Below are 26,814 nucleotides of genomic sequence, written 5' to 3'. Positions count from 1 at the left end.
TTTCAAATGTCGAAGAAAAGGCTTCATCATCAAAGGGGTTCCGCATGAAAACAATGCTTAAGGGCCGTTGTCATAGCTTCGGCTTTGGTTTTATCGGCAATAGTGCGGTAGGTATATTGATCTTTGTATTGAATCCCAGTCAGAATGCGATCGAAGAGTTAACAGCCTATGCTGGCCCATTGACCAGACTCCTATCAACCAGGTGAAGGATTTCATCCTGACGCAACTCTTAAGATAACGAAGTTCGCCCAGGGTCACTTCAACTAGATATTGACGACGGGTCTAGTTTCATTGGCAGGTATCATCCAAAAAGATATACTACTCTGCACCCCTGCTTTCTAAGAAATCGGTGAATGCCTAAGCAACAATGTATTAGAGGTACTACTTTCCGAACATAGGTTTCTCAGACTACTTAGATTAAGCCGCAGACCAAAGAGCTTGGTAGTATGCCAGCAGCGGCCATTGCCCGAAACACAATTAGGTGACATATTAAGATGTATATGACCCGGTACTCGATTTCACCGTGGCACTACGAGCAAACGGGAGAAAGCAACGGGTGATGGAGACGAATTGGGAGATCGTTTGTTCGTTATCAAGTGGCGTGCCTTACCTGCGCAATAACGTTTTTGGAAATGCCTACGTTGGGAAACGCATCGGGTATTCCTATTCGTACTCGTATACTTGAGGGGCCTCTGTGAGACTTGGGCATAAAGTGCAATTACGAGATATAAAAACACAATATGATTTACAAATATGAAATAGCTGCTGAACATCAAAACAGCAAAGCTATGTGTGCGAGAAAAGAACCGTTAGACCCGTCTTGACAAACAAAGAGAGATAAGCTAATGAGGTATAGTAATATAAAGGCATGGGGAATGTTCTTGTGATCATTTTCAATAATCAGACATGCTCAAGATTATCATTTATCAGAAGTATTTGTGTAACACTGCATTTCAATAGGCAAATCGCACCGCCTGATCTGGTAATTCGTCTGCCTTGTCTAGGCAGGATCAGGCTCACGTTTATCAAGTTGCGAGCCAGCTGACAGGCTATATATCCGGGTACATAACCCTCCAAGTTCGTTCGGCCAAGAACCTGAACCTGGTCCATGATACATACGCCTTTCGCTTAGCGAACCTCCTCCAAACAACACACGTCAATATAAACCACTTGGAACAAAACACCGATATAAACCACGTTTTCAACATCCACCATGTGTACACAGACAGAGACGAGAGAGGAATGCATCCGATGCGGGCATGTCGACGCAATTCCGAACCCGATCGAGAACTGTGGCCTGAGATCTCAGCAACCCTTCGACAGCCGGAACGACAATTACTATGTCGGTCGGTGCTATGGAGTAGCTACGACTTCATATACTGAGAGTGTCGTCTGTTCGACCTGTGCGGCTACTGAAAAGAGGCATGAAAGCAAGGGAACGGCTCATGTTGTCGCGAAATGACCTTTTTTTCAGCTCGGCAGCGTTGGCGAAATGGCGTATTGCATCCAGGCTATAGCCTCATAGTGTGTTGACAAGCTATTTATACTGTCACGGTTGCTTGTCGTGGGAGGTGTAACACTGTGTGTTCTCATGAGATGCAGACATATCCAGGTTGGATCTTGTCTAGCAGATCGTGCATGGATGAGGTGGATCACATCAAGGCTGAAAATTGTTTGAAAGAGACGATACAAAGCTGCGAAGAGAATCAACTGTACTTGCGCTGCGAGATTCAATTGCAATATTGGACATTTTGTTCGAGTTGTGTCGAGTCGTATGCCGATATTACTGAAAGGTCGTCTGGGATTGCCCACAAATGACCTTTGAATCATGGTCGCCGGGTCAAACACAGGAAATTGAGGCATAGTTATAGGAGGAGACCTAATATCAATTTATTTTTAGGTTGACCTTGCGGATGAAGTAAAGTGCTTAATTCAAGTAGGTCGCATTGTGATGATGTGAACCCGGTGGCTGATAAGATGACAGGACGCCTGGGGGAGACAGAATGACGGCCCCGAAAAGAAATTCATAGAAAGGAAAGAGAATGAAGTCCTCTCGAAATGCCTGTGTTGGTATTCTGAAGTCCGCCTTGTAAGGCACAGCCTCGTTATTAGGTAGCCTTGTTAGACAAGTTCAGCTGCTTACCTATAAAACTGACCTCACCACCCCACTTTCTAGGTAGTTCACCGTATCGTTTTCTTTCACCATGGACTGGCACGACCCTGATTGTCGCCGGATAGATCCAATCCCGTTCGACGGCAAATTATGGACTTGCCAAGCCTGCGGAACAATTGGTCCTCTTGAATTCTCCGTTGACCATGTTGCCGACCCTGTCGCTGCGTCTGTCAATGAAGAGGAAGAGCACCCATCAGAGGCTATCGCACCGTTATCGTGGCCATCATGCGTCAATTACCTGACCGAGACATCCGAAGAGAATATAAAAAAAGTCTTACAGGAAGTCAAGGCCAGCCAGGGCATGGTTTGTACTGGCATTACCCACCAGACCGCTACAGTGAGCGATGCTTACGGGCGAGAAGTGAGTTTCGAAACCCGTCACTGAAACTGACATCTCACCAACCAAGTCAGATCCAAGCGGTGATCTATCCTGAGTTCACAAAAGCCTCACACATAAGGATCCTGGAGCTTCTTCCTGCATCTCTTGAGAAGGCGCTTGAGGGTCGCCTACTGGTAGTTGACGTGGACAAGCCGCCTGCTTACGAGGCTCTGTCATACACCTGGGCTAACGCTGACAACGATGCCTCTCTTTGCCAACGTATATTCATTGGACGGGGCAACAGGGCTCTACCAATTACCTCGAGCTGTCATCAAGCGCTTCGTCATTTGCGCCAAGAACTAGAATCAGTCTTCGTCTGGGTAGATTCGATTTGTATCAACCAGTCTGATCTCGATGAAAGATCATATCAGGTCGCCATGATGGATGACATCTTCTCCAAGGCAACCGTTGTTCATGCCTATGTTGGGGAGAATCAAGACAATGGTATCAATGCCATCTCTCTTCTCAAGGGTATTGCTGAGTCAACCGACCCAAGAATGACACAATTTGCAAATCATGCATCAATAATACTGGACCCATTCTTTGAGCGACCATTCTTTTCGCGTCTATGGGTGGTGCAGGAAGTCCTGCTCGCTCGAACCGTTGTTTTGCATTGTGCTGATGAGTCAACACCAATCACATTCAATACGATAGCCAAGGCTCGCATAAGCGGCGTTGTTGTCCCGTGGTGGACTACGCATATTGGGACGATTGGCCCGTACGTCAAGAGTGACCTCGTGAAGGTCCTCGCTGCGACCGCCTCATGTCGCATGACGGACCTACGTGATAAGATCTATGGCCTACTTGGACTAGTTGATCTAGAAGAAGCCGACATCTTGAAAGCAAACTACAATCTTATGGTTCGTGAAGTATACATTGGAACTGCCGCATACCTCATACAGCGCAAGGGAAGACCCGAAATCCTCGAACTTACAGAATCGTTAACCAACATGAAGCAACGTAAAACTTATGGCATTCCTAGTTGGGTTCCCATGTGGGATCTACAAGAGAGACCATTCGTCGTGGCTGACATTTCCCAGAGGTTAGGTGATATTCAGAATGGTATAAACGAAGCGTCAGATAGGATCGCTGCTCTATTGGTACCTAGTTCGACATCATCTCAACCCATCTGGAGCCGCTCGATGAAATCCCTTCGCAAGAACGTCACGCTTTCGACCTCTGAAATTGAGACAGGAGAACCAGACCCGGAAAGATATTACAGAGCCGTGGATGCTGAAACAGGCTGTCTCATTACGTCGGGATACGAGATTGCAGAGTTGAAACGTACCGACTTCATTCGCTTGTCGCCAAACAGCACAATTGATGGTGTCCATAGAGAGAACCATTACCGAGTGCTTCGCCAAGGCGTGGTAACCCTCGCCGTCAGTGGTCCAATGGCAACTTTACGAAACACACCAGAACGAATCCTGGTGTCGAGTGATTTCCTGGCTTTGGTCAAGATCCCAGGCTGCAAAACACTCTTTGTCGCTGACAAACATATCCGTCGAGACAACGTCATTACGTATAAGCTTATCTACCCATGCGCATCTGCAATCATATACTCGATAGGCAAGCAGCATCTCTACAGTAAACATCCGGAATTCGACAGAACATGTATCCTCGAAGCAACCTATCCCTTGACCCTGGATATTATTACGTTCCTGTACCAATGGAGATATCTAATTCAACCAAGGGAAGACGGATTGATCACATGCAACTCAGCTGATTCGTTTCTGATGAATCAACGTATGGACGCCATGAACCTTTATTCCAGATATGCGGTCATCACTGAGATCGAATCACCATCTGTTTCGGAAGATGATGTCACTGCTTGGAGGCTCCAACTTGAAGAAGACCCAGACTGGACCAGCAAGCACGAGTCATCGTTGGTCGACGATTTCTTTACAGAGCTTTTGGGACTTGAGCATTTTTGGAGCGTGCAAATCTTTGAAAAATTGGCCGAATTAGACTTGAGCGCAGCACAGGACGACCTGACCTATTGTGGTAAGGTTCTGGAAACCTTCTCTACGGTTGACGATTCCCAGAAGCAACCGCACAGACGGAAAGAAAAGTCTGGCAAAATCGAGGCTGAGATAAGTGGCTGGAAAGCTGCCTGGGGTCTTCTTTTCAAACGGTTCAATGGATTAATCTCGATAGCCCTCAAGCAAGAATCGAGTTTATTCCCTAGATCAGTTGACGACATCTTTGAGTTGCCTGAGTCATGGCTGGGATCGTATAAGAACAAACAGGAACTCGTTGGAGTTCTAAGAGAGAGATATATGCGTTGTACAAGGTTGTTGTCTTGGACAATTGATTCCGCTCAGGCTTTCAAGGATGCAATGGAAGCTTTGGAGGGCCGGCGAGAAATATTAGGCATGTTTGGGGTGGGAAGAGAAAACGAAAAGATTATAATTGAGTGATTAGGAAGATTATTATTGGATATGAAAGAGGAAACATATCAAAGCCACTCTTCTTAGAGCCAACCTTAGTCAGGAATGAACCTCCAGCCAGTCAGAGCTAAGCTAGGTGATAACGATAGGGGATTTGAGGACTTGCTTTATCAGGCAAGTGGAGGATGCCTAAATTTCCATGTTTGACTCAACATCGTACCAAAATTAGCTCAACATCAACAAACACCGAAAACAACAACTGCCATCATGTATCCCAACTTTGGAATCTCCGCTGTAGGTCCTGCTCCTCTCCCTCCCACAGATACCCTTCTCAGCTTGCGAACAGGCAAAGTCCGCCCGATCGGCGGGGTAAACATCCGCAGCGCTATCAACAAGAGAGACCGTCAAGGAAAATGGGAGGTTACTCCTCTCGGTCTCGTGGGCGATGAACATCATTACATCCATCATGGCGGTCCTGAAAAGGCTTTGCATCAGTACTGCGCTGCTCACTATGACTTGTGGAACGCCGAGCTCCCTGGCCGTGACGACCTTTTCAAAATTGGTGGTTTTGGAGAGAACCTATCAACAATGTACATGTCAGAACTAAATGTCTGCATCGGTGACACTTACCGTGTCGGAAAGGAAGTACTTATTCAAGTCACATCGCCCAGACAGCCTTGTTATAAGCTGAACCATCGCTTTCAGCATAAGAAAGCTTCAGCTATGACGCAGTCAACTGGGCGGATGGGTTGGTACTACCGAGTTATCAAGACGGGTTTCATTGAGCAGGGTGATGTGATGCAGCTCGTCGAAAGAATTCATCCCACCTGGTCTCTTGCCCGGGTTCAGAACTATCTGTACCATGAAAAGGACAATTACGAGGCGTTTCGAGAGTTGGCGACTCTGCCTGCACTATCTGAAGAGATGCTGGATATATTCCGCAAGCGCCTTGAGCATGGTCCCGAGAATATGACTGGCCGTCTCGAAGGCGATAATATCCCAGTGGTTTGGCGATCTTACAAGTTAGTGTCCAAGACAGATCTCACTACACGAATCAAGTCCTTCGTCTTTGAAGTGGAGGACGATGACAAGAAAGTTGAGGGCTCAGACTTTGGACAATTCCCTTTCGTTCGACTTCAGTTTGGACCAGATGGAAGCTTGTCCCGTGCCTACTCAGTTGTATCAGGTACTACGAACCGTTTCGAATTGGGCGTTGCTCGAGATGACAACTCACGAGGTGGATCAATCTATTTGCATGACCATCTGGATGTTAAGGACGTTATCAAAGTCGCACTGGGGCGCAATGCTTCTGCGATTTCACGGGATGAGGCTTTGGACTCACAGGCCCGCAAACACATCTTCGTTATTGGCGGTATTGGCGTTACAGCATTTCTCACTGAGATCGAGAGGCTGTCCAGTAAGCAAGCCAACATCGAGATACACTACGCTGTACGAAGCCGCAACGACGCTGCATACCTGTCTCGTTTACCGCTCGGTAAGACGACCATTTATGCCAAAGATCAAGGCCAGCGTCTCGATCTCGACCAAGTCATTCCCAAATCAGAAGATGAAAATGGGAACACTTCTGCCGTTTACTGCTGCGGTCCAACTTCTCTAATGAATGCCTGTCGTGCCATAACGGCCGCTCTTAACTATCCCAAGACCGACATTCATTTCGAAGAATTTGGTGACGCAACAACAGGAACTGGAGAACCTTTCGAAGCAGAAATCAAGTCGACGGGCAAGACCCTCCAAGTTCCTGGAAAAAAGTCTCTTCTTCAGGTCTTGTCTGACGCTGGATTCGAGATCGAGTCATCATGCCTGGTCGGAAACTGTGGGACATGTATGGTTGATATTTGTAAGGGAGAGGTGGAGCATAAGGGTGTTGCTTTGGATGAGGAGCAGAAAAAAGAGTCAATGTTGAGCTGTGTTAGCCGTGGAAAGGGAAGGATTGTTATCGACTGGTAGGCTGGAAGTGATCTAGGCTAAGATTTTGAAAGAGGAGGAAATACATATGGAACCATTTGGGGAATAGAAATAGGCTCTTTTATTATTACGTTCATTCTTCAACTCGGCCCAACGCACGTCATATCCCGTGCATTTACTGACAGCCATTAATTTGAGGTAGTAAGAGGAAACAAACAACGCAAACGACACAAATTGTCCTTAACCCATTTTCTTGTCACTTTCCGTCTCCATCTTGTTGGCAACCTCTGTTTTGTCTCCAGCACTCTCTTGAGCATCATCCTCAGCCTTATCTTGTTCTGCTGCTTCCTTCATCTCCTCTGCCTCTGCTTTGGTTTCACCAGCTGTCTTACTTTCAGACTCACTGAGATTCTTTTGCTCAGAATCCTGCTTCTCACCCTCTCCTTGAGCATCACCTTCTTTCTTGCCCCAGATTCTCATACTGGGCATCGAAACGTTTCCCAGAGATGACACAGAACTAGGGACCTTGGGCATGTTTGGCATGCTAGGTAGATTTGGCATCTGAGGGATCTTGTTTGGCAGCCAACCTTTGGTATTAGTACCGGCCGATTGAGCGACGCCGAAGAGGTAGTTGAGGTAATTTCGTTTCTCGATGGTGTCGGCACCTTCAATATTAGCATCGCCGATAAGATCATCTCCCTTGTCGTCAGGAAGTGGTACAAGGGACGCGGCATTTGCAATATCGAGAGGCGACTCGTCCGGGAATTCATCGTCTTTGTCCTTGTCCTCCGCACCATCGGCCTTTTCATTTCCTTCTGCACCTGGATCTTTCTCAAGGATCTCTTTAGCCTTTTCAGTTTCCTCGGTCTCTTCGGGTGGTGTTTCTCGGAACTTGGGATCGTCGACGATGTTCTCTTCGTTTAGGAACCACTCTTTGACAAGTTCGGCCGACTTTTCTGTCATATCCTCGTATCCGCGATGCTTCTCAGGCCTGAACATGTTCATGTGCGCTTCGACTTCATCATCCGCCCTGAGCATGACACATCTTTCGAAGATCGGGTACGCTGAGTGGCTTTCTTCCGGAACAGCACAGAATGTTCGCTCGGGGACAAAATAGCCTCCACTCCAGTAGCCATTCTCACCGAGGGAACAGTAAAAGTCATGCAGGCCAACACCCTTGAGTGCGCCAATACGTTCCAACCGGCGGTTAAGCTCTTTCTGTCTAAGGAGTGCGCCGACGAAGGTGACGTGATCTGAAAGCCAGGCGAAGGACTTTCCAACATTGCCGCGGTTGATGTAAGCCAGACCTTGACCGAGGGCATCCATACTTTGGCGGTATCCTTCGGCGACGGACTCTTTATTGATGTTCTTGACGCTCTTCATTCCTTGGATGATAGCTTCTCGATTCATGTAAGCCGCTACGCCACCAGCTGCGATGGCGCCAACTGTGCCCGTCTTGACAGCTACCAGTTGCCATGTCTTCCACTGAGGTCCTCGTGTACTGGTGGTAACGGCGGTAGTAGCGGCGCGCCCAGCACTTAGGCGAGCAAGGCTAGCGGGTGCGGCAGCAGATAAAGCTGTCATGACATTGAAGACGCTGTTGACTTTTTGGTAGTTAGAGAAGGCGCCATAGACGAACATGGAGCGGGCTAGGCCGTTGTAAGGAGTGTCAAATGTCAGAATGCCTTGAATTAAAGGGAAGAGGGGATCGTTCTCATCTCCATTGTTGGCTCTTTCGTTTATGGCCAGGAACAGAGAGTCTGCTGCAACGAAGCCTCCCATGCTGTGTGCAACAAGGATGACGCCGACGTCTCTATCATGAGGGGGCCATGGCTTCTCGGACCTTTTCTTTCGAATATCCATAACCCGCTCCTTGAGCCTGTGGTGATGGTTCGCACATTAGACGTCTTTGATTTATACGACAGGGCAGCTTACCATTCGAGGAAGCCCTCGGAGGCTTGGGCTAGTTCTCCAGACGTTTCATACTTTGGATAGACGACGGACTCGACCTTGTCTTCTGGCAGTTGCTTGGCGACGGCGCTTTTGAGGTCCTTGAGAGTATTAGTATTAGTGGCTGCTAACTCTATTTTGACCCTGGGCTAGTTACTTACATATGGAAATTCATGAAAGGTATTATCGGTACCCTTGGCTTATGTTAGTGTTATCCTACTTGGAATGAGGATATGGTTACCTTGAAACCATGGATGAAGCAAAGTAATAGCGTACGCGGCATCGTGACTGATTAAGATGATGTTTGTAGGTCCTTACTTGTCAGCGAGGATAAAGTTGAGTAATAATACAACGAAATAAATAAGGTTCACAGCGACTGGTACAAAGAATGACGTTGTAGGTTGTAGGACAAATGGAGAGATTCCAGGTTTTCCAGCCACACTTGTTTGACGATACGCGTGGCGAGTGTGTGTCAAAAGGACAAATCCAATCCACTGAAAGACGTCTTGTTTAGTGATAACGTCATCATATGCAGCACTAGCTCGACTACGATCAACATTTGAGAGGGGAAAAAGAAGGAAGAAAAGCTTGATTGTTCCAGATCCATGGAAATCGGCTTTAGATCTTGTTTAGAATAAGCTAAGAGCTGTCTAATTGCTTGGTAAAGCACTAAAAGCACTCATGTTCCGAGGTACAGTTGAAGAGACGATGAGGCTTGTGACATGGGCCCATGGACCCCTGTAAGCACTGTACTAGGTACGTACCTATTTACTGTACTGTAACCTATGGACTGCATTACTTCTTGGCCTTGCCACCACTTGCTACCTTAATCAGTTCTGGCCATTCAATATCTTCGTGGCCATCTGCATGGATGAAAATACCAATGTTAAGTGCCTTTTTCAGAGATTCCATAGTGCTGGCGTAAAGCATGCGAAGCTATAAAACATTAGCATGGCATAACCTTATATGGCACACGATATGGACGGAATAAATACCTTGATAGGCGAGTTCTGTGGGACCCACGAGATAAAGACCGTTTTGGTTCTGGAACCGTTAGAATTTATTCCAAGTATAGAATAACGTAGCCAAACATACCGTTTTCCATCCTCTCCAAGGTTATAGTCTACATCGTAGATTGCATATCGCGGTTCAGACTTTCCCGACCCATCAACAGTCGAAAGGAGTTTCTGTCGAAAGATTTCGTAATCCGTTTCGAACCCAGTTTCTTCAAGCACAACTTTCTGCTCGTCATTGGTGATTTTGAAAATAACAAAATTGACTTTATTACCAGAGTTGAAGTGTAGAGCACTGGCTGCTACGATGCATTCCCTGTCGATGGAGACACTGTTGAAGCTCAGTATTTCAGAAGGTGGTATGCTCGAGGAAAGATTTCACTATACCCTGAAGCAGACTGTCGGCTGGATGTTAGCAAGACTAAAAGGATATGGTTGTTGGAAGACATACCGCCATTGTAGTAGAATCTCGATGTTACCAAAGAAAAGCGATGTAGTATGTTACGCAGATGGAAGGGTCGTCAAAGCTGTGGAAGACACGATTGTACGAGAGGATTTATGGAGAAAGGATAATCATGTTTGTACCCCAAGGAGTGCTTTGGTTTGTTCTTAAGTATTCGTGAAAATCAAAGAATCCTTCTGCCTGTCCAGGTAGACATGTAAAACACTGGGGAACCAACATGCTTACCATAACATGATACGGGATAAATCACCAAAACTAGTGACAGAAGAGGACATGCTTTCTGGTAGTAGTGTGCGGCAAAGAAAGAGAAAACGGAATACAAGGCAACAGCATTCAAATTTAAGACAATGGCTCATAAAGAACAATTTGGCAGAATCGGGCAAAATTGGTTGCCTGCGTGTCTGTGTACGGGTTTCAAGCTTTATCTCGTTGCCTGACTGACACGAGGTGACCTAAAAGGTGACGCGTCTGTCTCATAACTATGGCACTTTTGCGACAAAGACAAATAAAATTTACTCTCCAAAATCCATAGCAAACATCTCCGCCGCAGGAGGTTGTCCGTTGATCCAATCAGCCAGGATCGACGTCATGTCATCATTTAAGAACACGCTCATGTTAGCATCAGCTTCAACTTGCTGTCCAAATTCTGGCCAACTGAGCGGTAAGTTCTCAGAAACACCCGCCACCTGAAGCGAATCGGTGTTCTGATCATACATGCCCACTGACGTGTTTTGTGACTCCACCATCCGTCGGGCTAGTCGTGCGAATGTATCACAGATCTGGTAGAGTTTCTCGGCACCGGCGTGAATTTCACGCGCGTGGCGAAATGTGTCGACTACTTCCTCAAGAAGGCTGACATCTTCAAGGCTGGATGCTGCAATGGAGTGGAGGAAGGTTACGACGAAGGGGGTGAAGGAGGAGTTATGAAGAGCCCTTTTCATGTAAGCTGACGTCCAATGGTGAGCTACAGATACTTACCAGTCGATGTAGTCTGCCTTTGTGAACATTTTCTCTCCGCCATAGCCAGCGAATGCGCGTAAATGGCTCTTCAGAGCGAGTCTGGCGGCCTGAAAACATTGTGAAGTCATATCTGTTCCAACGCCCGGCATAGCCGGTGCTCGGAGAAGTGTGGTGAGGGTTGAGTAATACTGAATATCCCAATGGGTCATAGAAAGCGCCAAGATCTTCTTGAATCGGACTTGGCTACCATCTACCTGTGACGATATCAGTATAGAGAAGCTTAAATGTGGGTGGGTAAGCCTTTACGTTGTCCAAGTCATGTCTCCATCGATGAGCGTCAGCAACTAGGGAGTCAATCCACTGTCTTCGCTCCACAGCCGGAGATTGCAATGCAGCAACAGAGTATAGTTTGTCAAAAATCAAACCTTGAATTTTAGCCAGCCTAATGACCAGATGGAAAAGCTCAATCCAGGGTTTTTCGGCAAGATCATCTGGCACAGCAGGCCAATGTGCGTCAACCTCAATGTCCTGGATCCTAGACGCATTGCCCAGATGAATGGAATTAGTCTTGTCCATGACGTACAGCGTCCAAAATAGACGACGTTTGTTCTCAGCAAAACCGCTTTGGTCTTTCTGATATGTGACTTCGCGATGGTAACCCAGCATTTGGCAGTGACTGAGGCCTGCGTTTACAAGAGTGCGAGCGAGGACTGGTTTACTCTCGTTCTGGATTTTTAAAACCTACACAGTTATATGAGTAACATGATTTCATGACACAAGATTCTGGAACTTACGGCAGTTGTGAGTACAACCACATTTTCAAAACTAGGCACCGTCAAAGTCTCAAACGTTTCAAGTCCCAGATCGAAGTTTCGCTCAGCTTGAGCTTTCAATGCCTTCAAATCATGCTCTTTGCTCAAAGGATGTTCGGTGATGATGAATTCTCTGAGGAGGAGACGCATGATACCATTGACACTTGTGATATGACCGAGAGTTACTGGTTCTGTGGGAAAGTAAACCTTTTGGCAGAAATGCTCGATCAGCTTGAAATCAGTAATAGCTTGGCCTGGCAGAAAGCGAGTTGGATTTGCTGTGTTTTTGTTAGACACTCATTCAGCGTTGGAATGGTGAGAATAGGAAAACTGTTCACCTTTGATGGTACGTAACACCGTGAGCACAATGGAAGCTGGTAGAGGAACGATCTCTGGTATAGACCGCGTTTGACCGCTCATAAGCTTCTTATTGTCCTCACTATGAAGTATCGAGTGTAATTGACTGAACGATTCACTAATCGTTTGCTGTCCCTCTGGCGTTTCCGCAGCCACGGACCGTTTGATCTCTTCACTGGCAACTTGAAACTGACCGATGAAGGATGAACTCCCTTCGTACAAGTTACCGACGGGCGACGGGGCAACATCGTATACACTAGGCTCAGAAGAGACAGCTGGAGAGACAGTAGAATCTGGTTTCTTAGTCGAGGGTGCAGGTATAGGCGAGGATAATTCCGCAGGCTGTTTGTCTAACCGAGCCTCGACTTTAGTCAGCCTAGCTTCGAGGGTAGCCACATATTCTTCTCTTTGATTATGGTCAGTATGATTGTAGTAGAGGGCTGAGGGACTTACAGTTGGGATACCCTATTGTCATGTTTAGGACGGGCCTCTGATGATGGCCCGGAATGGGCTTGTTGGCAAGCTATGCCGGCAGCTTTACAGTTGCCGCAGGGGTGGGATCGATCGCAACGAATCTGGCATTGTTCAGCTGAGATATCCTTAACTAATGGAGTTGACTCGGACTACCTTGCGAACTTTGCATGCTTCACACTATTCATAGTTAGCGTACGCCTCAATGCAGTCCTACAAGGCTACTCTAGTAAATACAAGAACTAATCTTTCATTCGAACCAATCTTGTAGCTCAAAATTTAGAGAGGAGAAACCTTGTCTCGGAAGAAAATGAGTGAAGCGAATTCACCATCATCAAACCTCAACAAAACTTAGTGTAGATCTCGAGGATTGGTGGTTTTACATGGTACGTACCGCTCTTGGGACCTGGGAAAGACGAAGTCGCCTTGCCAAGATTGTCTCCTCCCCAGACATGAAGTACTGAGTAGTCGCTTTCAGGTTTTGAAACTCGTCGTAGAATTAATGTCGGTTTCACGGGAGAACGGGAGGACGGATATTGGGAAGACACAGATTGTGCTTATGCTGAGGTATTCTCCCACGGCCCCGTGGAAGCGCGGGGTCCGAGTGACGGGGGCCACTAACCTAGCACAGTTAGCGGTGATCTTGACGATTGGATACCCTTTCTTCCACGGGCCCGCTAAGATAAGGGGTTCGATACTACAGTGGATCGATCATCTCCAGGGATGATCTAATCTAGGATGAGCCTTACGACTGAACTCACTTGGGTTTAGATCAGTTCTCAGGTCGAGTATTACAAGTATTCAATGCTTCCGCAAGAATTGTTCAATCTCATTAATAAAGCAATCTCATCTTTTCATTCCAGTGCCTTCTGAGCATCTATCGGTTTCTTTTTTAATATTTACTAATTAGATATTTGTTCCTTTTATACCCTTCACCGGATGACAGTTACAACCTCACAAACACGCAATATGGATCTCGAGAACGAAAAGAAGACCCTTGTCGAGGAACCCACGACAACAACTATACAAGATGATGGAGAGAAACAAGCAAAGATGGGTGATCTATGGGTAAATCCAAGGTTCCTCGGTATGACAATAATAAAGGAAACTAATATCTAACAGCGCGCTTTCCAATTTGCTGATCGTCTCGATATGTTCTTGAACATCACATCACTCATCTGTTCAATCGCGAGCGGAGCAACCATGCCTTTAATGACGATCATATTCGGACAATTCACAGGAAAATTTGCAGATTTTGCTGGAGGTTCAGTAGACACTGACGACTTCAAATCTGAAGTCAACTCCTTCCTGCTCTGGTTTATCTACCTCTTTGTTGCCAAGTTTGTTACTCTTTCTGTTGATTTGACCTGTAGGACTTGCAAACTGACCTTAAAAACTCGTATAGATTCATCCTTGCCTACATCGCAACAACGTCTATCACGATATCCGGTATCCGAACAACACGAGTACTCAGACAGAAGTTTCTCGAAAAGCTTCTACGAACCGAGATCTGGTACTTTGATACGGCCAACGTAGGGTCCCCTGCAACTCAGATGACTACCAATGTCACTCGAATCAACCAAGGTATCGCTGAGAAGTTGTCTCTCCTGGTTCAAGGACTCTCCATGTTTGTCTCAGCTTTCGTGGTGGCGATCGCAGTTCAATGGAAGCTAGCCCTCATCACACTTACGGTCGTGCCTCTATTCTTCTTCATCATGGGTGTCGGCATGACAATTGCTGCGCCCATCGAAGCAGGAATCACGGGTACTCACTCAAAAGCCAACGTCTTCGCACAAGAGGTTCTGGCATCGATCAGGACAATCCACGCGTTCTGGGCTCAAGACAGAATGGTCGACCGTTATCATCAATATCTCAAGGAAGCTCATGCTTATGGTAAGAAGAAGTCGGTTCTTTGGGGAGTCATGAGCTCGTCTACGTACTTTTGCATGTACTCTGGGAATGCCTTGGCCTTTTGGCAAGGCTTCCGCATGTATCAAAACGGCGAGATTGATTCTGTTGGCACTGTTTTCACGTAAGACCTCATATCTTACTCATCTCCTGGCCATTCTAACATTCGATTTATAGTGTCGTTCTCTCCGCTCTCCTCGCTTCATCGTCGATCGGCCTACTGTACCCTCAGATCCCAGCCCTTACCAACGGCGCAGCAGCAGCATCTGAGCTGTTCAAGATATTCGACAAGCCATCTCTTCTAGACCCTCTTGTCGATGAGGGCACGGTCCCTCAAACATGCCATGGACATATACAGGCCGAGAATCTTTCTTTCTCATACCCTTCGCGACCTGATACACAAGTGTTGAAGGACATCAGCCTGGACATCCCCGCTGGTAAGACGACAGCCTTTGTCGGCGCGAGTGGCTCTGGTAAGAGTACCGTCATTGGCTTGTTAGAGCGATGGTATATGCCAACCTCAGGACGTCTGTTGCTTGATGGTGTGGATGTGTCAACTCTCAATGTCAAATGGTTCCGATCTCAGATGTCTCTCGTTCAACAGGTAAGCGTTAATGATACCATGATTGGGCTCAGCTAACGCCACTCCCAGGAACCTGTGCTCTTCAGAGGCACCGTATTTGAGAACGTGTCCAGGGGATTCACCGAAGCCCAGAAAGCTCTCCCCACGGAGGAGCAGAGGAAGCTGGTTCAAGAAGCTTGCGAGGCCAGTTACGCACACGAGTTTATTAAGAATCTGGAGAACGGTTACGATACTTACCTTGGCGAGCGAGGTGGCAGCCTCAGTGGCGGCCAGAAGCAGAGAGTTGCTATCGCTCGCAGTGTCGTCTCAAACCCCAAGATCCTACTGCTTGACGAAGCCACCAGCGCTCTCGACCCTACTGCCGAACGAATTGTGCAGAAGGCCTTATCACGTGTTTCCCAGCAACGGACTACACTCATTATTGCCCATCGACTATCGACTATCAAGAACGCCGATAACATCGTGGTCATTTCCGCCGGCCAAGTTGTCGAGCAAGGTACTCATGATGAGCTTCTAGCTGTTGATGCTCATTACGCTAGGCTCATCCGTGCACAGAATCTCACTGTTGTGGATCACGACAACAAGACAGAGGTCATTTCTAAGGAGAGCCCGGATGAGCTCGACACGGATGACACTCTGGAGCGAACCATGACGGTTCAGACTCAGAAGTCCATAGCTTTGGACAAGGCCAAGCAAAATAATAGATCCATTCTATTATCCATCTTACTCATCGTCAAGGAGCAAAGAGCTCTTCTCCCTCTTATCATTGTTTCTGCTGTCGGCTGCGCTCTTGCTGCGGCGACGTGGCCTGGTCAAGCTATTCTCTTCTCACGAATTATCACTGCCTTCTCCATTGAGCCCTCTGCTTCGGACGCCAACTTTTACGCCCTCATGTTCTTCGTCATCGCTCTCGGGAACCTGGTCGCTTACGGCATCATTGGGTACATTTCCAGCCATGTTGGTCAAGCAATCTCGTACCGCTACCGCCTTGAGTTGTTCACCCGCATGGTTGGTCTGGACATTGAGTTCTTTGACCGAACCGAAAACTCATCCAACGCCCTAGCCTCTATTCTCTCGTCGATCCCTGACCACCTCCAGGAGCTTCTTGGTCTGAACATCTTTGTCATCGTTGTGATGATTGCCAATATCACTGCCAGTTCGATTCTTGCACTTGCATATGGATGGAAGCTTGCTCTTGTCATGATCTTCGCTGGTCTACCTCTCCTAATGGGATCTGGATACTTCAAAGTCCGTCTTGAGTCCAGACTACATGACAGTAACGAGGCACGTTTTCGCGAGAGCGCAAGTCTTGCTAGCGAGGCTGTTTCCGCTTTGCGAACCGTTGCATCTTTGACTGCCGAGAATGACTTTATCGATCAGTACTCTGAGACTCTTTCCAGTATTGTCGCCAAGTCTGTGAAGTCACTCTCTATCTCTATGACTGCATATGCTTTCTCGCAATCAATCGAGTTTCTTGTGATGGCCCTTGGCTTCTGGTACGGCTCGCAACTCATGACCTCTGGCGAATATACTGCTGAGCAGTTCTTCCTCATTTTCCTCGGTATTTTGTTCGCAGGACAGTCAGCAGCACAATTGTTTGCCAACCTAACTAGTCTCACGATGGCCCAAGGGGCTGCCAACTACCTCTTCAATCTCCGTGGTGAGGAGACAACCGTTATTCGAGAAACTGATGAAAACAAGGACAGCGGTCCCGATTTCGACCAAGCTATTTCCGTTGACGATGTCCACTTCAGGTACAAGAACCGAAGCACCAAGGTTCTTCATGGTTTGAGTATGGATATCAGCCCTTCTCAGTTTGTCGCGGTTGTCGGACCAAGCGGATGCGGCAAGTCAACTTTGATTTCCCTGCTTGAGCGTTACTACGACCCGACCCGTGGTAAGCTATGCGTCGGCCAACAAGACATCAAGAATATTTCCCCTCGGCTTTTCCGTTCACAGATGTCTATCGTCCAACAGGAGCCTGTTCTGTACGAAGGAACTGTACGAGAAAACATCTTGATGGGCTTGGAGGATGAGGTTACCGACTCAATCGATGAATGCCTCAACGAGGCAGCCCGCCAAGCGAACGTTCTCGACTTTGTTACATCCCTCCCCGAAGGATTCAACACTCCTTGTGGCGCTCGCGGCGCAGCATTTTCTGGTGGACAACGCCAACGCATTGCCATTGCACGAGCGCTTATCCGCAAACCTAAGCTTCTTCTCCTTGACGAAGCAACTTCAGCCCTGGATACTCATTCGGAAAGATTGGTTCAAGAGGCTCTTGAGCAGACTAGGAAGGAGAGTGGATGCAGTGTAATTGCAGTTGCGCATCGACTGTCTACAATTCGAGATGCGGATATTATCTTTGTGGTTGTCGGTGGACAGGTAGCCGAGGCTGGATCTCATGAAGAGCTTCAAGCCAGAGGCGGAATGTATTCGGACATGTGCAAGGCCCAGTCTCTGGATAGAGAAGCAGGCGATTCATAGATTTCTTTCTTTCCTTCTCTCTTCATTTCAGATGCTACATAGACTCTTATATGTTTAATCTAGATTCAAGTATTTGTTAAGTTATATATCAATCATTATCTCAGTGCTTATCAATTAATCATCTCGTCAAGGTAACCGAGAGATATCTTCCAAGGCTTAGGGTGCTAAAATTAAGTGGCCTAAATGCCCATCTTAATAGACATAAAATGACTAAATTATTTCATCTGTTACACTTATGACAATGACAGCTAATTCTTTTGACACCCTACAGCTCGTTATCGCAAAATGACCCACTAGTCTAATTTTCTTGATATTGTTTCGTGGATCAGGAGTATACATTGTCATTCACCAGTCAAATTGCCTCGCCGGGTTGTTCGGTAAATAATAGATAAACTATCCACATGGTTTATGTGACAATATTGTCATATGAGTATTGCGGAAAAGGTTCACAACAGCAATTGAGCCTATTTTGAAGTCTCCAGGGTTCCATCAACTAGCGTGTTGGATGCAGGGGTTCATGCGACAATGGTAAGCTCGAAACGCCCGCGCTGACACTTTTACATAACTTCAAGTCATCCTTCTCAGAATTTATCACAAATGTGTATTACATGGAGTGATCACGCAGTCTTCCTTTGACTCGTCACGCCGCACTATATTCATTACTTTGATCCTACGACCAGCCATATCCGCTTTGCCCATCAGGCTAAATTTGATCAACGGATAAGCCCATGAGGTTGTTTTAGGAAATAGCATGAATTGTTACAGCAGAGATCCCTTCCTTATCCGTAGTAATACGGAAGAAGAGCTGGAAAAAGAAGGTCAAGGATCCGGAAGCAGACACCCCGAAGGGCCCGAACCTGGTAACGGTGGAGATACAACGTTCAATGCGACCTTGTTCTGTAGAGCTTCTCCACCCAAGAGGTTAAAGGAGTCCAATGCCGGTAGATGTGAGATAAAGTGTGGCTGCAATTGGAACCAGCGTTGATTCCCCTGAGGGACGCTTCCGAGTTTAGAAGGGTTTGGTGACATTTTTTCCAAGACAAGCATTTGCATGATGAAAACTGACAACAATCGGGGACCAAAGTGTCGGTTAGATTGGTCAAGCGAGAAGAACCTGGAGCTACCAAAGCAAAAAGTCAATATAAATACAACCTTTAACCTTCCACTTAATATCTCACCTTCTCCAGTGTCGATCCGCACTGACCATCAAACATGGACTCTCTACCATCTCTTCGACGCCTCGCCGTCGCTCTTCTCTCTCTGACTCCTGCAGTCTTGGCCCAGGACAAGGCTGAGGTCCTTACCAAGTGTCTCGACAAAGCTGGTGTCCGCAATGTCATCGACACGGACAGCTCTTGGGCTCAGGAAACTGTCATGTTCCAGAAGCGTCTCAAGGCAGACCCAGAGGCTGTCGCTTTCCCCGAGAACCGTGATGAAGTCGCCGCTTCTCTGAAGTGCGCGCGTGAGTCAAAGGTCAAGGCCAACGCTCTCGGGCCTGCGCATTCATTCCAAGGCAATGGCTTCGGAAATCCCGGAAACCTCGTTATCAACATGGCCGCCTTTGATGAGGTCAGCTATGACAAGAAGTCTACCCTTCTTACTTTCGGAGGAGGCACCCACGTCGGGCCTGTCCTCAAGTATCTCTGGGATACTGCTGGCCGCCACATTCCTCACGTCCGTGGTGCACACGTTGGCGTCACTGGCTCTAGTATTGGAGGAGGCTTTGGTACTACATCGCGATTCCTTGGAACTCCTATGGACAACCTTGTTGAGATCGAGTACATGCTGTACAACGGAACCATCGTCAACGCCAAGAAGGGCTCTGACCTTTTCTGGGCCGCTCAAGGCGCTGGTGCTTCTTACGGCATCATCCTCTCTACCAAGACCAAGACTCACAAGCCTCAGTTCGACAAGGCTATCAACTTTACCCTCTCGATGGGCGACCTTAGCCCCGAGGCTGGAGCCAAGGCTCTAATCGCCATTCAGGACTACTCCCTGAGCAAGGATTGCCCCGATACTTGGGCTTTCCGCTGGAGCATGAACGCTCCTCCCTATGATGGCACTGGTTACTTCTACGGTAACCCTGACAAGTTTGACAGCGTCATGGCCCCTCTTGTCAAGAAGCTCAAGACCATCAACTCTAACGTTGCGGTCAAGAGCACTGTCCTTCCCTGGTGGGATTTGGAAGTCGCGGTCGCTGGCCCGGGTATGAACCAACCCAACGGTGGAGCTCTCGGAGGCCGAGCCTTCTACACCCAGTCTTTGACTACCACCACCGACCACCCTCTTACTGTCAAGCAAGCCCAGATCCTTTTTGAGGGCACTACCCTTGCTTTCAACCGCACTGACATGACCAAGTTCGGATACATGGACCTCTGGGGCGGTGTCTCCCGCTCTATCAAGGACAGCGACACTGCCTATGCTCACGGTTCGAACCTCTGGCTGATTCGGTGGGATTCGAATGCTTTTGGCGCCTACCCCAGCGACGGTATCGCCTATATGAGAGCCGGCATCAAGCCCTTCGAGGAAGCTCTTGTCAAGGGCGGTGCTAAGCTCCGTGGCTTCGTCAACTATGCTGATACCGAGCTTACCGAGGCGGAATGGAGCTCTCGTTTGTACGACGGCAACTACCAGCGTCTCAAACAGATTAAGGCTCGCTACGACCCCGAGGGTCTTTTCATCAACCACAAGCAGTCTATCCCTTTGCCATGAGCAAGACCAGGTACCTGAGCAGGGGAATACACTTTGTTACGTATATATTTAGTAGCCAATAGCAGTACAAATCCTTAGCAAGTTATCGTGAATAAGCATACAATAAATCTCCGACGCCTGAACCCCGCTCCAGCGTCGTACGGCGGCGTGCATGACTCCGAAGTTTCCAGGCCAGGAACAGGATTAGTGAGTCTTTTGCAGTAGCATTCATGACGACAGAGACTTTTTAACCTTGGTTATCGTCTGGCCTTCCCTGCCTTTGTGTCGATTACGGAAGGGTTACTAAGCTCAACAAAACCTTATATAACGTTATACTTTATATCGAACCCCTCTTCTCACCTTCACGTTCTTGGTTTCTACCGTCTGATTGACTGAGATTCTCAAGAAAATGAAGCTTCTGAACCCAATTACTCTTATACTCTCGCTTGTATCTTCTGTTTCCCCAATCGGGGTCGCAGCGGAAAGTTCGGCTTCCGAGGTTGGTCGATTGAGGGGTGAAGAAATCAAGTACCAAGGATGTAAATTAGCACATCTGTTTCACGGCATTTATATACCTTTACTAATTGTTTATCGGCAGTGGCTCTTTACGTATCGAAGCCTCACAGATCTCTAGGCTACAAGAAGCCTGGAAGTACAACTGGTGTGCTGCTATTGACAGATATCTACGGGCTCACACTAAGAGAGAATAAAATTTAAGTGGCAATCCAAACTTCTCAATGCATACTAACCTGTAGCAGATTGGCCGACAGATTTGCCAAGGAGGGTTACATCACTGTCGCACCCGATCTCTTCAGAGGTTCCCCTGCGCCAAGCGATGAACCCAGCTTCAACGTGACCGAATTTCTTGCCAAGTATCCTCCCAGCGTGACTGATCCAGTTGTCGCCAAGGCAATCAAGTACATCCGCCAGGAACTTAAAGTTAAAAAGGTTGCTGCTTCGGGGTATTGCTACGGTGGTCGATATGTCTTCCGTGAGCTTGATAAGAAGGGTGGCGTAGATGTTGGGTTCACGGCGCATCCTAGTTTGTTGCAGACTGATGAGATTCAAGCTGTAGCGAAGCCTGTCTCTATTGCTGGTGCTGGTAATTATGCCGCATGCCATTATCGAAAGCTTGTTACTAACAGTGTTTAGCCAAGGACGACATCTTTCCTCAGCCGAGACAAGCAGAGACCAATGCCATTCTCACCAAGATTGGCAAACCCTTCACTTCAACTCTGTACAGTGGTACGACTCATGGCTTTGCGGTTCGTGCTAATGCTTCAGATGCTCAGCAAGCATTTGCCAAGGATGAGGCTTTCTACCAGGCTGTGCGCTTCTTTGAAGCCTGGGACTAGTTGATTTATGATGTTGAGTTTTATGAGGCTACTCCGAGTTCTGTACATAACTTTGCCCGCGCCGTATATCAAATCTACAGGTTATTACAACAAATCAAGCACAAATTACGTCTTCGAGGAAACCATTACAGTTACCAGGTGGTATACTCAGATTTGAACTTTATCACTGGCAGTGTCCCCTAAACTTTTATACATGGTTGATTTGGATATAAAACACGGCTTCAATTTTGAGTTTCTTTCAGGGGCATGTCCTTCAAAATATTATGCCATGCCACAGAGGGGTCCAAAACGGGAATACACTTAATTGCCATACAACCTTCCCCGGCATATGATGGACTCTTGCTAAGCATCCCGGCGAACGACACTGCCTTGGCCTACCTATCCAAACCACCTTGTCTACAACCAGTTGCTTCTGTGACTACACCTTTCTATCATCGAAGCTGTCTTCAAAAACTTAGCACCCTTATATCAAGTTACCTGCTTGAAACCAAAACAGAACATCCAACAGCACAGATCCACGACGAAACAGCCAAAGCGACCCGAGCAGCTGTACCTCCCAAGAGACCATACAGCCAACATGACAAAACCAAGAGCGCCCCTCTTATACGATATCCTTGACTCCTCTCTGGGCTCTAAAGCATTGATACCTACGACATATAGACTGCTTCCGCCTCCCAAGGAGCGCTCTATTACGAAGAGGGCGTCGACCTTGACTTATATGCGAGAGCGAGAAATTTGGGAAAGAAAAATAGCCGAGAAAGTCGCTCGAGGGTGGATATCCTGGGCATACAACAAATCCCAACGCTAAGTCCTTGTCAACATGCTTGATTTTAGACCTGTGCCAGTGAAGAAGGCAAAAAGAAAGAACAAGTTTCTCTGGCATAGTACACATTGCCGGGCATCTTATCTCCTTGATGTGTTACTAGCAAACCCCAAATAGTGTCAGCAAGCAGACAAGTGGGTTCTGGAGGTTCAATCAAAGTTCAGATATAAGAGAGATCTGCGCTTTGTAGGGGTGGTGTATGTAAATTGTAAAGATTTTGATCTAAACATTACGAAGCTATGCTGTATGCTAGGCCTCACTGAGTATCTGCGAGTCAATGCATGACGCTACGCAATATCCCTTCTCAAGAAAACGGCGTCTACTGGGGGTTCGTCGTCGTCTAAATAGAATGCGGGTTCCGAATGAATTAGCCTGAAGGTCAGTCTTCGAGTCATACAGTTCATATCAATATAACGAACCTGTAACCGCGTCGCTCATACCAATCCTGGTTAGTAGACTGGAAGAATGTCAGCCCAGCAACCTATTACGAAACTCGAAACCTACACCTAGCTCTGTTCCTGTTTTCTCCTTGTGAATCTTCTTCTGCATATCCTTCTGAGCAGTATCGAGTGCCAATGTCTTGGCGCATAGCGGGTAATCAATCGCCATGGATTCCACTAGATCCATCGCCGCTCTACCAATACCCTTGCTTCGTAGTGCCTTGGAGATGTAAAAGGTCTTGATCCAATAAACGCCTTCCTTGGGAAGATCAAGAACATCACAGGGCTTCTCATTGGTGTCGTCCAGTGAAATGTGACCGATTGGGTAGAATTTCTTTGTTTGCGATGGTGTTCGTGGCTTTGCTCTGAGAGTTGCGGCTGTATCAACTAGCGGTTCTCGCTCCTATATGTTTGTTAGATTGATCTTTCTGTATCTCTGAAACCTAAGTCTTACAGAAGGGAATGCATCCAAATGAAGTTGAAGCAATTCGCGGTCCTCAGGGAGCGTCTAACAAGAGATTAGTAGCCACGAGGATGCTAGGCAACCGGCAAACCTACGATCCAGAAGATACACTTTCGTCCTGTAGTTTGCTTCTCTCTCCACCCTTCAACTCGCTGTTTATCCCAACCACATTGCACTCTCTGTTCGTACAGTCTTTTCACGTGCTGGGCCGAGGCGGGGTCCCAAGGGACGAGGGCAATTTGGTCTTTTTGAGTTGCTGACGGCATGATGAAAATGAAAGGTTATGATTGCGAGAACTTTTACTCTTACTGAACAGATTTTGTAAAGCCTTCGCGAACAATTCACGAATGAGAGCTCGCTCTTATACTATTTGAGTAAGTCTTAGTTTCTTGGTCACGCATGAGTCATAGAGGAGGCTCGGAAGACAAGTTTGTCCGCGACTCCGATTCATATCCCAGTCTGTAGGTCTAAGATCAAAGAATTTCTTCCGATATTCTGTCATGGTTGTCCATCGTTGGATAATGTGAAATTAATCTGGCCTACAGAGTTGAAACAATGTGCAGTCTATGAAATCCAAGAATCGATTACTCTAAACCAAATCTCAATTGTAAGCTAAGGCATTGGCATAAGTTGTGTCAGTTCGATCCCGACAGAGCCAAGTAGGCTTTAGATAACCCATCATGCATGAATACCCTTTTGCTACAACATTTCGTCCTATCTGTCTCTTTGCCTTATCTTCCTATCAGTCGCTCAACGCCTCATCGATGCTTTCCATACCAATTGAAGGGCGGTTTAACCATCTCTGCTTCAGAGAGACTCCAGTTCTCGACACTCCACCATTGGCCTTTGATGAAAGAGCAAAGACTGAAGTAATTATAAGTAGTTCTGTGTGGGGCTCAAGAGGTTGTGGAATTGACACAGCAGCCACTGGAATAAGTGTTCTCTGTCTGACGATATTGGTGTTCGAATCTGGTCTGAGAGGGTAAGCCTCGGCGGCTGTCCTCGAGCGATTTAGAAAAGCTTCGATCACGACGCCGCTTGTTCCATCTGCCGATGAGATGACTGTCGAAGTTTCGTTTGATAGGTCTTTCCCAGACATGTCAGATGTAGCGTCATCTGGAATTGCAAAGGTCGCGTTTTGGCCAAGTATGGCAAACCCCCCCTCGACTGTAAAAAGAGAAGGGATGGTATTATTGCAACGTATACGATGCACTCGGACATGCCAGTCCGGCCATTGGTCAGTAGGTGGAATTAGAACGGAGTCGACAGTTACATGTCGATCATTCCAAGGGAACCATGTTACTTTTGCAAACTGAATGCTCTCTGCAATGTTGCGATCTGTTGTACTTGAGATGATACCAAATTTCACAGTGCAGCATTTCCACTTGACCACGAAGTTCTCTCCGCCATCTCTACTCAGCGCCAGTTGATTGTCCGGAGCAATTTGCTTGATCAGTGGTCCTGTGGGGACGGAAAAGCCAAAAGCTGAAGAGTAGGCAAACTTGCAATATTTTGCTTGGTTTGCTTTCATCGGCCAAGCCACGAATTGGCCAGGTGTGAGCATAAAGTGGTGGTTTCCAAGCGGATGGTTGCAGAGAATCTGCTGGGGGGCCCGGACAAGTTGACTCGGAGGGTCGAACTCGGGGTATGGTAGTGTTTCCGAGGTCCAGAACTCGTCATCATATGCCAGTCCGACTGCTATCAGTGTCTTGAGAGACCAATACGGCGATTGAGGAGAATTGTAGTCTTCACTCATATACATGTTCCTACTGATTGTTAGTGGGAGGAGCTACTCGGGGTTTGCTTGTGACACATCTGGTGATAAGAAGCCCGGTGAGTGGGAGGGATCTAGAGTAGGCTCAAGCTTACGGATAGAGCCACCCGATTGTCAGAGTACCATCGGTAGCGAAGATTTCGGATGAGTTTTGTGCCCACCATCTCATATGCCGTGTAAGGAAGCCCTTGACAGCTGCTGGTGAGTCCAATGGCTTCGGCATATTAGGTACTTTGGCAAAGGCCAAGGCACCAAAGAATGCTCCACAAGCAAACCGGTATGTCAAGGACCGACCGAATGGGATAGCAGAGCCTGCGGTATGTGAGTTAATGCTGAATTTGACAGTTTATTAGGCGGCTTACCTTCTGAATCGAAGTACTTCCAGATGTCGGCACCAAAATCACGGGCCCGCTGTTGGTACGTCTCGCATCTCTCCTCGTCTATATCGACAGCAAACTTGGAGTATATAAGCTGACTAAATTGAATAGCAAAACTGCCAGAGTAATAGTCCGCTTGTCTTCCTACTCCAATTCCATCATAACGACCAGTCTTGACGGCTACGCTCCGCTCTTCATCGGCTTGCTCAGAAGTTTGCCAAGGTCCGTCGGCTGACCAACCACCGCCAATATAGAAATTGTCCAACAACTGAAGATCTGCATCCATATTGCCTTGGACTTGAGATGGAGGCACTCCACAAGTCTTGACCAGAGCCAAGTTGCAGAACACACGGAACCATCGCCAATTCGTTGGAGGCATTTCCTTTCCATTGATAGAGCTCAGCCAAGACTTGACATTCATTTTCTGTCTGTCGTTTAGCGGATTGTAAAACCTGTTCGGGGCTGCAATAAGTGCGAATGCAATCATTTCCGCTTCTACCATTTGCTGGCTCATATCCTTGATAGATCCCCAATATTCGACATGCTCAGGGTCTGTCCCAGCTATGAGACCGTCAACCCATGGTTGGACCAACTCGTCAACTCGAGATGCTAACTCTTTGTTGTTGTTGTTGATAGAATCGTAACCATAGAGTAATGGGGCAATCGCCCATAGGGGGCGAGCGAAACCCTCTAGCTGCGCAGCCGACTCATCGAAATGTGCTCCCGTCGCTACTGGTATTTTAATTGTAGATTTGTTTGGTGAGAAGTATTTCTTGAGGGGATCAAGTAGGGCAATGATTGCTTTGATAAAGTCGTCTCGACTTTCGAACTGATTGTCGGAGAATCCTGGTAAGGGAGGCATTTTCGTCTGTTGATTAGTTCGAATCGAGGCTCAAAGGTCGCGATGTGACAAACATGGTAGTGTTATAAGCCCATGAATTACTATCAGGCTCATTGGAATACGAGTGGTGTGAGACTCAACCGTAACTTCGGGCATCGGGCCATTAATCTCCGAAGCC

General features: G+C 47.3%; 9 protein-coding genes across 9 annotated transcripts; 4 read left to right on the top strand and 5 right to left on the bottom strand.

The window, feature by feature from the left end:
• Nucleotides 1-2,204: 2,204 nt before the first annotated feature.
• On the top strand, nucleotides 2,205-4,972 carry FIESC28_08784 (uncharacterized protein; the record flags this gene model as incomplete). The annotated part of the gene is made up of 2 exons (XM_031162922.1): nucleotides 2,205-2,534; nucleotides 2,585-4,972. 2 exons carry the CDS (start codon nucleotides 2,205-2,207, stop codon nucleotides 4,970-4,972), a joined length of 2,718 nt encoding a protein of 905 aa, XP_031013051.1.
• A 237-nt stretch (nucleotides 4,973-5,209) lies between these two features.
• FIESC28_08783 (uncharacterized protein) lies at nucleotides 5,210-6,910 on the top strand (the record flags this gene model as incomplete). The annotated part of the gene is made up of 1 exon (XM_031162921.1): nucleotides 5,210-6,910. One exon carries the CDS (start codon nucleotides 5,210-5,212, stop codon nucleotides 6,908-6,910), a length of 1,701 nt encoding a protein of 566 aa, XP_031013050.1.
• Nucleotides 6,911-7,108: 198 nt separating this feature from the next.
• FIESC28_08782 (uncharacterized protein) lies at nucleotides 7,109-9,101 on the bottom strand (the record flags this gene model as incomplete). The annotated part of the gene is made up of 4 exons (XM_031162920.1): nucleotides 7,109-8,747; nucleotides 8,804-8,919; nucleotides 8,980-9,012; nucleotides 9,060-9,101. 4 exons carry the CDS (start codon nucleotides 9,099-9,101, stop codon nucleotides 7,109-7,111), a joined length of 1,830 nt encoding a protein of 609 aa, XP_031013049.1.
• Nucleotides 9,102-9,613: 512 nt separating this feature from the next.
• Nucleotides 9,614-10,288, bottom strand: FIESC28_08781 (uncharacterized protein; the record flags this gene model as incomplete). Its single annotated transcript, XM_031162919.1, has 5 exons — nucleotides 9,614-9,754; nucleotides 9,814-9,862; nucleotides 9,914-10,162; nucleotides 10,219-10,229; nucleotides 10,283-10,288. 5 exons carry the CDS (start codon nucleotides 10,286-10,288, stop codon nucleotides 9,614-9,616), a joined length of 456 nt encoding a protein of 151 aa, XP_031013048.1.
• A 518-nt stretch (nucleotides 10,289-10,806) lies between these two features.
• Nucleotides 10,807-12,898, bottom strand: FIESC28_08780 (uncharacterized protein; the record flags this gene model as incomplete). The annotated part of the gene is made up of 8 exons (XM_031162918.1): nucleotides 10,807-11,227; nucleotides 11,273-11,508; nucleotides 11,561-11,789; nucleotides 11,838-11,995; nucleotides 12,049-12,344; nucleotides 12,405-12,505; nucleotides 12,584-12,698; nucleotides 12,877-12,898. The coding sequence occupies 8 exons, from the start codon at nucleotides 12,896-12,898 to the stop codon at nucleotides 10,807-10,809; spliced, it is 1,578 nt and encodes a 525-aa protein (XP_031013047.1).
• A 965-nt stretch (nucleotides 12,899-13,863) lies between these two features.
• FIESC28_08779 (uncharacterized protein) lies at nucleotides 13,864-17,872 on the top strand (the record flags this gene model as incomplete). Its single annotated transcript, XM_031162917.1, has 5 exons — nucleotides 13,864-13,962; nucleotides 14,017-14,234; nucleotides 14,300-14,926; nucleotides 14,980-15,406; nucleotides 15,455-17,872. 5 exons carry the CDS (start codon nucleotides 13,864-13,866, stop codon nucleotides 17,870-17,872), a joined length of 3,789 nt encoding a protein of 1,262 aa, XP_031013046.1.
• Nucleotides 17,873-19,084: 1,212 nt separating this feature from the next.
• FIESC28_08778 (uncharacterized protein) lies at nucleotides 19,085-21,918 on the top strand (the record flags this gene model as incomplete). The annotated part of the gene is made up of 3 exons (XM_031162916.1): nucleotides 19,085-20,565; nucleotides 21,319-21,665; nucleotides 21,716-21,918. The coding sequence occupies 3 exons, from the start codon at nucleotides 19,085-19,087 to the stop codon at nucleotides 21,916-21,918; spliced, it is 2,031 nt and encodes a 676-aa protein (XP_031013045.1).
• Nucleotides 21,919-23,028: 1,110 nt separating this feature from the next.
• FIESC28_08777 (uncharacterized protein) lies at nucleotides 23,029-23,910 on the bottom strand (the record flags this gene model as incomplete). Its single annotated transcript, XM_031162915.1, has 5 exons — nucleotides 23,029-23,113; nucleotides 23,161-23,198; nucleotides 23,246-23,584; nucleotides 23,636-23,689; nucleotides 23,740-23,910. The coding sequence occupies 5 exons, from the start codon at nucleotides 23,908-23,910 to the stop codon at nucleotides 23,029-23,031; spliced, it is 687 nt and encodes a 228-aa protein (XP_031013044.1).
• A 476-nt stretch (nucleotides 23,911-24,386) lies between these two features.
• Nucleotides 24,387-26,657, bottom strand: FIESC28_08776 (uncharacterized protein; the record flags this gene model as incomplete). The annotated part of the gene is made up of 3 exons (XM_031162914.1): nucleotides 24,387-25,410; nucleotides 25,514-25,730; nucleotides 25,781-26,657. 3 exons carry the CDS (start codon nucleotides 26,655-26,657, stop codon nucleotides 24,387-24,389), a joined length of 2,118 nt encoding a protein of 705 aa, XP_031013043.1.
• Nucleotides 26,658-26,814: the final 157 nt, after the last annotated feature.

Source organism: Fusarium coffeatum, assembly GCF_003316985.1.
Source record: "Fusarium coffeatum strain FIESC_28 chromosome Unknown BRIP53273_contig_211, whole genome shotgun sequence".
NCBI lineage: Eukaryota > Fungi > Ascomycota > Sordariomycetes > Hypocreales > Nectriaceae > Fusarium > Fusarium coffeatum.
Note: the sequence above shows the minus strand (reverse complement) of the source record. Positions and strands in the feature narration are given on the sequence as shown.